This window comes from Schistocerca serialis, chromosome 5 (assembly GCF_023864345.2).
Source record: "Schistocerca serialis cubense isolate TAMUIC-IGC-003099 chromosome 5, iqSchSeri2.2, whole genome shotgun sequence".
Lineage (NCBI taxonomy): Eukaryota > Metazoa > Arthropoda > Insecta > Orthoptera > Acrididae > Schistocerca > Schistocerca serialis.
The window spans coordinates 274,773,196-274,786,685 of NC_064642.1; the positions used below are offsets into that span (position 1 = coordinate 274,773,196).

General features: G+C 43.6%; 1 protein-coding gene across 2 annotated transcripts in view; it reads left to right on the top strand.

Moving 5' to 3' along the window:
- Positions 1 to 13,490, top strand: part of LOC126481227 (nephrin-like) — a 667,514-nt gene that overhangs the window by 513,522 nt on the left and 140,502 nt on the right. For both annotated transcript variants that reach the window (XM_050104833.1, XM_050104834.1), the window contains exon 4: positions 6,467 to 6,580. In XM_050104833.1, the coding sequence (XP_049960790.1) occupies positions 6,467 to 6,580 (114 nt within the window). The remainder of the gene's footprint in view (positions 1 to 6,466; positions 6,581 to 13,490) is intronic.

A 13,490-nucleotide genomic window follows, 5' to 3' on the forward strand; every position in this document is an offset into this window, starting at 1 on the left:
TTCAGACATGTAGAGCAAATATTTTTTATTTGCAGAAGGAAGTCGCCTCTTTTGATTTTGATGTGTCCTTACGACAGAGAATACATTTAGTTGTCGCACTAATGAAACTGGGCACACAGCTGTCCTCGTGAGGCAGGAGTGGCAAGATCCTATTGGAACTATACCGATCACTAAGATAGTTATATAATCGAATTCTAGTTTTACGTGGGCTTCTGGGCTATACAACAACTGGCAAATACACAGACAGTGGGGTCAATAGTTGGTATCCTTACGATACTTACTGCAAAGTAAAGTTGGGCCTACAGCTTGTTAAGATCGGTGTTATGTTTCGCTGCTGTTGAAATATGTCAATAGAAAATCAACCAGGCCAAAACATAAGTAAATCAAAGTAATAAACTGATGAAAAATAGTCATAACCTAAGAAATACGTAAATAAGGATACAGGCTCGCACGTTAAAGCTCAGATTTGGTACTAAGTGTTTCTTTCGCGTTACTTCACATATGACACTGTAATTATGCAACGCTTTTTGTTCTAAAAAGCATTTGTGACAGACAGTAAAAAGTTAGTTCCCTACAACATTTTCAGACTAAACACATTATGGACACTTCATTGCTACAGAGGTCATCAAGAAAGCATGCCACTTCAGAGTTAAAGTGCTCTTGTTGGGTCTCAATTCGGGTCTCATAACCAAGTAATAAAGTTTCACCCTTTTTGGCCCAAGCACAGTAGAAGCTCATAAGCTTTCCATGCGACGTATAATTTTCAAGGGATATTATTGTGTGTCGCAAAACTCCTTCTTGGTGTTGCTATTTTTTTCTGTCAGTGTATTTTCTGCTCCCAGAAAACAGTTGTGGAGGAATTTGGGTCAGTTTTCTGATGATGGCGTTATTCGTAGATAAAAAGATAGCCTGTTGACTCTGAATCGGATAGAAAGCGGGCAGATTATATTTTGGAGGCGACACTACGAATTTGTTATGTCACTGAAACGATATTACTATCGACTGAGCGAATCTGCTTAGTCAAGCGACAAGAGTCTGATAGGCATCTGGATATTATCATATTTTCTTTCGCAACTATAAATGCCAGCGAAAACTAATAACAGAGGTTCGATGCGGGAAATTAAATCCATCATTTGCTGAAGGCGAGGAAAGTGTGTTAGCGCCGTCGTCGCGCCTGCTGTGACGAGAGAGGAATGGCAGACGCTACGCTGTTTACGGCTGTTTGGCGGTAAGTGTCAGATTTCCATAGCAAACGGGTACTACGAGCTGGTGATCATCGCCCTTTGCTCGTCCCCTAATTGCAGGGTCTGCACTTTCTCGTTAGCTTGCTAATTAGCTGAAAGCTCCGCAGGCGGATGTTCCACAGCGTTCTCGTTTATGGAGGTATTAACGCTTCCGCTCCACTACTCGTGCTCGAATGTCGAACCACTCTTCTTCGATAGCAGAATAAACTGAAACGTGTTGCTTCGAGGCGGATGTACGTCGTCTCTGCAGCCTGTCGCCTTAATTTGCGTTAAAGCAAACACGTCATCAGTTATTACTAACGTAATAGAGAAACACAATATAAGATAAACGAAGTTGTACAGAATCCTAAGAAATGTGGAAACAAAATCGTACCAAGTAGCAGAAATAATAACAGAGAACAGCAGAGAAGGACAAGTACTATTTTAAGATCTATATAATGAGAGCTCCCAGCTTATCGCTACTGCTGTTTAATTGCAGGGGGCGTTCAATAAGTAACGCAAAACACGCTTTTATGAAAACAGGTTGCTTTTATTCAGAATTCCAGTACACGATATTACTCCCCACTCTTTCGGCTACAGAACTCTGTTTTCTTTTCTTTTTTTTTCAAAATAATCTTCGTTCAATGCGACGGCCTTACGCCACCTTACTGGGAGGATCTTTAGGTCCGCATAGTTCCACTCTACTGGTCGATGCCGGAGCCAACGTCTTGTGGCGTGAATTACCTCCCCGTCGTCCACGTACTGCTTACTGCGGAGAGCATCCTTCATTGGGGCGAACAGATGAAAGTGGAAGGTGCGAAGTCTAGGTTATAGGGTTGATGAGACAGAAGAGTCCAACAAAGTTTTGTGCCATTATCTCGGTTGCGCAGATTTGTGTGAAGTCTTTTGTTGGCAAGGAGAAGGAGAATTTCGATTCCGTTTTTGTAGCGACGAACTCGCTGAAGTAGTTTTTTCAGTTTCCTGTGTATGTGTGTGTGTGTGTGTGTGTGTGTGTGTGTCTGTGAGTGGGGGAGGGGGGGGGGGAGCACGAGGGAGATCTGACAGGTTTGCGCCACCTTGTTGCGATGGTGACAGAAGACTTGCGCAACAACTTACTGTGCTTTTATTCACTGTCAGATCTCCGTAGACATTCTGCAAGCGCCTATGAATATCTGCGATGCTCTCGTTTTCCGTCAAAAGAAACTCGTGACAGCTCTCTGCTTGGAACACACCTCCGCTACGTACGTCAGTTTGAAGATTAAGTATACTGTCGCCACCGATCGGAACTTCATGAAACTATAGGGGCAGCAGGGTGAATATTCCACGATGCCACGCAACACATTCTGCATTTTTTCCAATCGAAACTGGCCGAGTTAAAAGGTATTGCATTACGTATTGAACGCCACTTGTAGAATACCGAAGAAATTATGGAAAGAATAAATGTAAAAATCGGTAAAATTGTAAGGTGAATACGTACCAACATTACGAGTCACAGAAGTAAAACATCTATATAACGTTAGCGGGAATGAACATTGCCCCCACCCTCAAGTAACTTGGTGTGACCCTAGACTGCCACCTTTCCGGGATCCCCCATCTCCAGACTGTCCAAGCCAAGGCACGTACCCGACTCCGTCTACTTAAACTCCTTTCTGGCCAAACGTGGGGTTTGGACCTCTCTGCTATCCTCTGCACTTATCAATTCCTCATCCACCCCATCCTCTGCTATGCCTATTCGACCGGGATTTCCGCCCCTCCCACCTACTATAAGTCCATCCAAATCCTGGAACGCCACGTGCTCCGCCTTGCCTATCGCATCCGCCTCCCATCCCCCACACGGATCCTTTACAACTTGATTCCCTTCCCGCCCCTTCTCCTGTTCCTCAAATGGATATGGATCTTTTACATCTCCTCCACTCCCACTTTTCTCTCCCATCCTTGCCCATCCCAGCCCATTGCAATGCTTGTATTCTTGCACCCTGCCTGCTCTCCATATTCACAATCTCCATACCCTTGCTCAAGGTGGCTTCTGCCAACTTCCCCTCCCCAATGATGTCCTTTTTCTCTCAATCTACCCCTCCTAACTAATCTAACCCCCCCTCCCTCTGCCCCCTTTTCCTCCTGGGGTCATTCTCTTCCCCCCCCCCCCCCCACATTCCTTTATCCCCCCTCCTCTCTTCATAGATTCTCTCTTCCTACCTCCCCCTCCACAGGCTTCCATCCCCTCCATTCTCCCCTCCCCTCTCCTTTCTTTCTCCCACTGGCTCCTTCCCCCCTTCCTTTGCCCTTTGCCTTTCCCCTACACCCAGTGGCAGCCCCCCCTCCCCCCTTCATCGGTGTGTTGGTGTCTGTTTCGTCGATGATCGCCACCACAGTGGTTCTGTGTGCCAGTGTTTCTTCGCTTTGTGCAACAGTGTTTTCATCGGTGTCCTTCTACGTTTGTGTATACAACTGGATATCTACGTTTATTTTTAATTGTTGACCTCCTTTGTCTACCCAGTGTCTTCAGTCGAGCGGCTTCATATCTAAGATGTTATGTTTATCATCATGTTTCACCATGCATTTTTTTCTGTTCTTTGTCTTCTACTGTATCTAACATTGTGCATATTGGGCAAAGAGCGGCGTATGTAGGCTGCTGCCCGCCCGCCTCGTATGAGGAATGAATTCACACTACAGGAAAAAAGAACATTATCCATAGCACAGAATCTGAGTAAATAGGTGAAGTAAGAAGAACAGCAATGAAGGGTAGTAGCAACGAAACACCATAATTAAGAATAACACAATACAACAAGTGAAATAATTGAGCGCTTTAGATGCAGGAGTACACAAACAAGCTGAAATGGCAGGAACATCAGAAGTAGACTAAAATATCAGCAGAAAGCTGTCTTTATCACATTAAACTCTACTGGTCTGAAATATTTCGAGGAAATTCAGAGAGGGTTTTGAAAGGCTGATATTCTGCCCATGGAGAAAAGTGCCTCAAACTTTTTATACAGTATTTTAAAATCTTTTAGACAGCAATACCATAAAAGTCTTTAATTTTGAAGGGATTGTCTATCTATTAAAATCATAAATCTTAAGTCGCATAAGGTGAATATGATGTACACGACTTTCTTAAGTCGCTGATGGTGAATGTGATGTACACGACGCATATCGAGTACTTCAAAGATGTTTTGAGTGAAAGTTAATGAGACGACCAGTAGAAGTAAATGGCCAAAGGACTATCTCGTTAGCATGTTTCAGTGTTTTCTTTGTGTGATGGGGCTGAAATAACTCTTTCGAAGTTCTTCGATAGAACATCCCCAGGGTAGAAGTGTATAGTTTAACACATTTTTCTGGTAGATGACTTGCTATATTGTCGGTATTAACCATTTGTACCGAAGCGTGGAATATCTTATGAGCTTAAGAGACATTTGAAAAACAAAATACAGTCCCGTATCCAAGCACATGCACTGACAGAATAGAATGAAGGTGGAGATTAGTGTTTAACGTCCCGTCGACCACGAGGCTATCAGACGCAGCACAAGCTCGGAATAGAGAAGGATGTGGAAGGAAATCGGCGGTACCTTTTGAAAGGAACCATCCGGGCACTTGCCTGAAGCGATTCAGGGAAATCACGAAAAAGCTAAATCTGGATGGCCGGACGCGATTTGAAACGTCGTCCTCCCGAATGCAAGTCCAGCGTGCTAACCGTTGCGCCATCTCGCTCAGTACAGAATTGAATATTTCTGTCATGAATGTCACAAACTGTGCTCTGCCATAAGAGCAAATAACTGATCCTTATTCCGCCTTATAACTGTTGCACCGAGATCGTCATAAGCCAACTCTTGGGTAGTTTCACATATGTTACATTATTTGGCTATAAGCTCCTGGTTAAAACGGAGGGGGAGGGGAGAGGGGGCGAAAACTGACGTTCTTAGTTTCGCCAATTGTGACATATTTTCACCTTGTGTTCACCTTGTGTTCACCTTGTGTTATGTGCTTGGAACGATTTATGTGACACTTTCGATCTTACCGTGTTTTACGAGAAACTTTCTGTCGGATTAATACTGTGCGCCGAGCTGGGTTTCGGACCTGGGACCTACCGGCTGAGCTAGCCAGGTTCATCTGCGGAACTTGCAGGAACAGCTCCTGGCTTCGAGTCCCGGCAAGCAATTTTACTCTCCCAGAGGGTTCACATCAACGTACAATTCGCTGCAGAGTGAAAAATCTTGTCCCGGAATTTTTCTCTAGTCTATGGCTAAGCCATGTCTCTGGAATATCATTTCATCCTGGAGCGGTAGTCGCGCAAGTTTCGCAGGAGATATTCTGTGAAATTTGGAAGGTAGAAAATGAGCCACTGGCGGAAGTAGAACTCTGAGAAAGGATCGTAAGTAGTGCTTCGATAGCTCAGTAGGTACAGCACGTGCCCACGAAGGGTGAAGGTCCCAGGTTTAGGTCCCAGCAGGGCACACAGTTTTAATCTGCCAGAAAGTGTCTTGTCAGCACAAACTTTATTCTAGATGAAAAAATTCATTATGTGTCCTACATTACAAGTCCCCACAGGCCCTACCCCCACCACACTCACCCCTCACCATGTAATATCGTTTTAAACTAAAGTCCACAGGCATTTATAGCACTTAAAGGATACATCTTTTACATACGTACGAAACTGCTACAATGAGACTTTTTTCAATTGGCACTGAATAGCCGTGAACCTGAAACCTCGTCGAATGCTCTTACAGATTTTATTTCCTTTTTCCCTGGCAATGCTTGTGTTCCGTGAATCTGCTAATAAAAACTCTGCTCGTCTGTTTAGTGCCGACTTAGCTACAGGCAGCAGAGTCAATACCACCTTCCTGACTCTACGTTCCAATGGAGTTCTTCTGCGTATCTTACTGGCTTAGCATTCCATGGAGAAGGAAAAAATTAAGGGAAGTCTAAGGCACATTGTAAGGATTGATTCCAGAATGCGTCTTGCTGTGCGCAATGGAGTGAGTGCATTCTTTTTAACCGGTACTCGAGTGCAGACGCTAGCATTTGTGTTATGGTGAGATTTTCTGGAGGTGTAGAAAACATAATCGTTTAAATAAAGGGATCTGTGGATATTTTCCTTTTATACATTTCGTCCAAAACACCGACAACCATTTATCGCTTTCAACTAAGCAATAATACTGTGCTGAGTGTGTTGCGTTATTTCCTATGAATTATAGGTGACTTATATTTTCTTCAATAAGTATTCATTGTGTTCTTGTGTGTCGTTGCAGTACCACCTGAGAAGCTCGTTATCATGGAAGAGAGAGGTTCTAACATCCCTCACTACATCCTAGGGCCGTACAACGAGGGGTCCAGCGTGAACATCACGTGTATTGCCACCGGAGGTAAGTACCGTGTCAAAGTTTGTGCTTGATTCCGTAGTGATTGTGGTGTCACTCGCTTTCGGTTACAAATGTACTCGTTAGTGGATAATTTTATCTGCATACTCTCGCTGCCTTTTGCTTTTTATGGACTCACATCTGTGCACTGTCTTCCTTCATGGAAGTTTCTCAAAATTATCCTCACAGTTACAGTCTAATCAACATTTTCTTCGACGCTGACGCGACATACTTTACTTACTTTTGAGGGAAAAATGGTGTATAAACCTTTTTAAATGCTTCGAATAAAGAGACGGAATAGTTCGTTAAAAGCTTTACTTATGATTTACTCTCTACCCTCCATCGCTCCTTTAATGTACGAGTCAGTCTGTGTGGTCCCGGCAATTAGTCAGATACTAACGGAATATTAGAAAAAGTATGGCCTGTCCTGCTAATTACCAGAGCATGTCAAAAAGCCTACTCATTTCGTAGACCTTTACTCCCATACTCCCTTAATAGTGTCACGGAATGAAACACGTTTTACAGAATTTCTCATAAAGGATGTCCACAAAGTGCAGGTTTTGTTGGGTATGGTTTGGCAATTATGTTTTTGACGCAGTACCACATGCTCGAAAAAGCTGTTAGAAGTTTTATTTTCTGTTATTGTGATATTTTACTTTCTATGCAAGGAACAGGCTAAATGAAAATCAGTTCGGAAGTTTAAGGATCTTAAACAACTTTAGCGATTATAAAAAGAGAAAAAATAAACACCTAATTATTCGATTGAATTTTCTCATTTTGCAGTCTGTCTAGTAGTTAAAAACCATATATGGACATAGCCTGTGACACGGGGTAGTTTATGTTATAAATATTTTAGCAATGACAAACCTTTTATAATGTGCTATTTTTATCCACTTGAATTCTTGTGCCTGCGGTCAACATAAAATTTTTTACAACAAAAGATTTTAAGACCTGAAACCAGTTGTCTTAAATAAAGAAATATTTCATGCAATCTATGCTACTGGACAGCTTTTAACACTTACTTATTATTCAGGTTGAGTAGTGGATCCTGATCCATGTTTCTGTCATAAATTTAGAAGACTGTAAACGAGCTTTCAGCGTGCATACCAAATTGTGACAAGGTAGATATAGCTGGTATAGAGCCACGAAGCGCCAAGTTTAGAGAATCGTTTGAGCTTAGCAGTAATGGCTCAGAAAGAGATATTCGTTTTGTTAAAAGTATATTCAACCAGCAAATGCTCTGGGATAGAGTAAAGATATGTTTCCAGGTCTAAAACCTCTTTCTCTGGTGCCAAAGCGTGTGACGTTTGGAACTAATGGCGACGATGCACTGACATTGTGAACCTCTGAAAAATGTAGCTCTGAAAGGCTGGTAATTAAGTCAGTGTGACACACATTTAAAAAACCGAGGTTGAAGATTTCATTTTTTTATCTTGTGTATCTGGTTGAGAGTATGCTGAATCCAGATTTTCAACCTCCAAAACCCTCTTTTTCTGGCCAAAAAATCAAGAAATTTTCGCACTTTTTTCAGGTTTTCGTCTATTACTCGAAAACCATATATCCTAATGAAATTGTTACCCGTGCCACCCGTTTGGATTCCGTAGAAATGTTGGAACACGTGAGGCAATACTAACCTTACGACTTATCTTAGAAGAAAGATTAAGAAAAGGCAAACCTACGTTTCTAGCATTTGTGGACTTAGAGAAAGCTTTTGACAATGTTAACTGGAATACTCTCTTTCAAATTCTGAAGGTGGCAGAGGCAAAATACAGGGAGCGAAAGGCTATTTACAATTTGTACAGAAACCAGATGGCAGTTATAAGAGTCGAGGGGCATGAAAGGGAAGCAGTGGTTGGGAAGGGAGTGAGACAGGGTTATAGCCTCTCCCCGATGTTATTCAATCTGTATATTGAGCAAGCAGTAAAGGAAACAAAAGAAAAAGTCGGAGAAGAAATAAAAACTATGAGGTTCGCCGATGACATTGTAATTCTGTCAGAGACAGCAAAGGACTTGAAAGAGCAGTTGAACGGAATGGACAGTGTCTTGAAAGGAGGATATAAGATGAACATCAACAAAAGCAAAACGAGGATAATGGAATGTAGTCAAATTAAATCGGGTGATGCTGAGGGGATTAGATTAGGAAATGAGACACTTAAAGTAGTAAATGAGTTTTGCTATTTAGGGAGTAAAATAACTGATGATGGTCGATGTAGAGAGGATATAAAATGTAGACTGGCAATGGCAAGGAAATCGTTTCTGAAGAAGAGAAATTTGTTAACATCGAGTATAGATTTAAGTGTCATGAAGTCGTTTCTCAAAGTATTTGTATGGAGTGTAGCCACGTATGGAAGTGAAACATGGACGATAACCAGTTTGGACAAGAAGAGAATAGAAGCTTTCGAAATGTGGTGCTACAGAAGAATGCTGAAGATAAGGTGGGTAGATCACGTAACTAATGAGGAGGTTGTGGCACAACTTGACTAGAAGAAGGGATCGGTTGGTAGGACATGTTTTGAGGCATCAAGGGTAAAAATCGTAGAGGGAGACCAAGAGATCAATACACTAAGCAGATTCAGAAGGATGTAGGTTGCAGTAGGTACTGGGAGATGAAGAAGCTTGCACAGGATAGAGTAGCATGGAGAGCTGCATCAAACCAGTCTCAGGACTGAAGACCACAACAACAACAACCCGTACCACAACGAAAGAGCACTAAATTTTGCGTCGAATGATTTATTTAAACTTAAAAATTGGTGCAGCCGTTTGGCTGTAATCAATTGTCGAAGTTGGTTCAATTTTAACGATTTGTCTAAAAAGTCGGCTCTATCGCCTGTAACTCAAAAACGGTTACTCCAAATGAAAAATGTCAAGTTATCAAACTTGTAGAGCATGAAATTTTATGTTACAAAAGCTAGTACTTTCTCACTTTTAGGCACTATTAAGCGTTCATACATTCGAAAGCCAAAGTTATTCCTTTTTGTTGTCCTTCTTTTGAGTCAAAGATAGTCAATGAAACGAAATTTCCACTTGGAAGACTGCTCTCTAATGAGAACATATGTATTCTCTACGTATATCGATCTAAATTTCTTCATTCATGTGCGTTTTTAATCGTTTTCATCGTTGTCTTAAATGGTAAGAGTGGGTTGCTAAAATGAAAAGCAAGTAAATGGTAACGGCCAATATATATTTACGTAATAGTAATATGAAATTTGCACAAGTGATCAGTTAAAAGGGCATCAACATTAAAAAACAATTTAAATATCAGAGATTCACATTTTATTAAATTTCAGTTCCATCGAGGTCGTTTGGGAGACTGCGGCAGGTCCCGATCCAGCATTCGCTCTTGAGGATCCATAGCGGCACCTTCAACAACTTCCTTCTCCTGGAACGTACCTTCTATCTCTTCCTCATCCTTGTCGATTCCAGTTTCTGGAGCGTTCTCGCAAGATAAGACACGTCGAGGAGCAAGTCAGTCCAGATTTGCGACATCCACATACTGTTGTGCATCCTGCTTTGAATGCGTATGAAATCATTTTCACTAGCTTGTGTGGTGCCTCATCTTTCGTTATTGTCACGGGAAACAAATCTGTTAAGTTCTTCTTCCAGCCCCAGTGGCATGGATCAGTTTTCTGACGCAGCCAAGAATACACTTGGTGGTGGGATAGCAATGGGTGCCACCTTGCTGCTTCCGATGATGGCGGTAGTCTTTCATGTTTGAAAGATTTTCTCGGGGCAGACTTTACGATAAGCTCGTACCTGATCTCATCCAATGACGAGCAGTTGGAATTCCCATGCAGTGCTAACATCGGCTGTTTCCCTGCCTGTGCTATTAAGTTTGAGAGACTGAGGTTTCAACAAATTCAGCAGCTTCCACTTTGAGGTGTGGCTGTTGGTCCGTAAGGTTTATTGATTTTCCTTTTTCTTGGCCAAGAAAAGAGGACGTGGTATCACACCCCGTGAAGGTATGGCTGAAAAGGACATACGCAGGATCGAATTTGAATGAACTGCTGGAGTACCACAGTCCCGCTGATTTCCCTCTTCCCGGTTTATGGAAGTACAGGTTGTTGTAGTAGTTTCCTCGACCCGTTAGGTGAATAACCACACCTATATCCTCGCTTACGATTGCCACACTGCCAGACTCAGCAACTTGGAAATAACTGTTTCCACAATTAATGAATCGACATCTTCTTTTGCTGTAGCACTTGAATATGTCCATCCTCAAATTTTCTCAAGAGCATGAGAATCAAGTGGTTCTTGCTGCACTCATTTACGAGAAACTTTCCCTTTGCGATTGCTGCATTTGAATCTTCATCGAAAATGATGTGTGACGAATAATGTGGTGTCTTTAAACAACGAGATCATTCAGGCTTTGGTCTCCTTTGAGAAGCATCACTTCGGTAGGTAAAAATTCAAAAGTGGAACGTCTTCTTTCCCAATCAATGTACTTGTCAGACACTATAAATGTGTATGGACAGATTGCCATGATTTCTTCAATGGAAAGTATTCAACCCGTCAGTCGTGAAAAAGTTGAAATCGGCTTTATCAGAGATGAGCCGAATGAATCTTTCACTAGTTACGTTAGGATGCTCAGGTCGTACAGCCGAGGACGTCTCCAACAGAGAAGCTTCCATACACGGAGCTGCGATCCCATTTGCAGTAAGAGCGTCAACAATAAGTCTTGATCCGAATCTTTTGTATATGAATGTACCGAGCCCAATCGATAGTGAAGAGAGAGGTGACCGTGCCCCTACTGCAGGAAGGAAGATTGGTGAACAGAACAAAGGGAAAAAAGAAGGAAAGATACACTCCTGGAAATGGAAAAAAAACACATTGACACCGGTGTGTCAGACCCACCATACTTGCTCCGGACACTGCGAGAGGGCTGTACAAGCAATGATCACACGCACGGCACAGTGGACACACCAGGAACCGCGGTATTGGCCGTCGAATGGCGCTAGCTGCGCAGCATTTGTGCACCGCCGCCGTCAGTGTCAGCCAGTTTGCCGTGGCATACGGAGCTCCATCGCAGTCTTTAACACTGGTAGCATGCCGCGACAGCGTGGACGTCAACCGTATGTGCAGTTGACGGACTTTGAGCGAGGGCGTATAGTGGGTATGCGGGAGACCGGGTGGACGTACCGCCGAATTGCTCAACGCGTGGGGCGTGAGGTCTCCACAGTACATCGATGCTGTCGCCAGTGGTCGGCGGAAGGTGCACGCGCCCGTCGACCAGGGACCGGACCGCAGCGACGCACGGATGCACGCCAAGACCGTAGGATCCTACGCAGTGCCGTAGGGGACCGCACCGCCACTTCCCAGCAAATTAGGGACACTGTTGCTCCTGGGGTATCGGCGAGGACCATTCGCAACCGTCTCCATGAAGCTGGGCTACGGTCCCGCACACCGTTAGGCCGTCTTCCGCTCACGCCCCAACATCGTGCAGCCCGCCTCCAGTGGTGTCGCGACAGGCGTGAATGGAGGGACGAATGGAGACGTGTCGTCTTCAGCGATGAGAGTCGCTTCTGCCTTGGTGCCAATGATGGTCGTATGCGTGTTTGGTGCCGTGCAGGTGAGCGCCACAATCAGGACTGCATACGACCGAGGCACACAGGGCCAACACCCGGCATCATGGTGTGGGGAGCGATCTCCTACACTGGCCGTACACCACTGGTGACCGTCGAGGGGACACTGAATAGTGTACAGTACATCCAAACCGTCATCGAACCCATCGTTCTACCATTCCTAGACCGGCAAGGGAACTTGCTGTTCCAACAGGACAATGCACGTCCGCATGTATCCCGTGCCACCCAACGTGCTCTAGAAGGTGTAAGTCAACTACCCTGGCCAGCAAGATCTCCGGATCTGTCCCCCATTGAGCATGTTTGGGACTGGATGAAGCGTCGTCTCACGCGGTCTGCACGTCCAGCACGAACGCTGGTCCAACTGAGGTGCCAGGTGGAAAAGGCATGGCAAGCCGTTCCACAGGACTACATCCAGCATCTCTACGATCGTCTCCATGGGAGAATAGCAGCCTGCATTGCTGCGAAAGGTGGATATACACTGTACTAGTGCCGACATTGTGGATGCTCTGTTGCCTGTGTCTATGTGCCTGTGGTTCTGTCAGTGTGATAATGTGATGTGTCTGACCCCAGGAATGTGTCAATAAAGTTTCCCCTTCCTGGGACAATGAATTCACGGTGTTCTTATTTCAATTTCCAGGAGTGTAGATAGCCGTTCCATCCGACTGTTTATTGCTTCTCGTCAGCGATAAACGTAGATTTAGGGAAGCAATGGTCTTAGCCAAGCGGACTGGAGTCTCAGAGATCTGATCCTAATGGCTGAGACGGTACAGATCCCGAATATTAAAATCAACGTGGAACTCCGCAACCGGTGTAAAATCTGCTTAGTTCGCAGCCGTACACTGCACGAGTTTGTTATTTCAGCTAATTTTCACTTTATATTAGACGACAGAAGTGAATGAGAGATCTTGATGAGGCACGGAGCGAAATGAATTCTACCAAAGTGAGTTCTGCTCTGTTGTAACCGACCAACATGTATGCTTAGGTCTGGTGAAACGACATGGCTTTTACAGTCAGCCTCGGCCGTTCAGAATTGAGTGTACTCTTAACATCGACCGTTACGTCAAATGCGACGAAATTAAAAAATAGTCTAATAATACTGCGTCTCGAATGGAAGAAGATATTAAAGACAGTCACTAAAGACGGAAGAACATGCTCGGATTGGTTTTTAAATCTCGAAAAACATAAAACATATGAAAAGAAGCCATATTTCAGTTTTTAAATGAAGTGTAAAATTGAAATACTAAAAAAAAAAAAAAAGTCACTCCTCGTCGAAATGTCGGCAACGTTGGATATAGTGTTTTTGATACCGCGTTTCTTGATACTTGTGAGTGAATTAC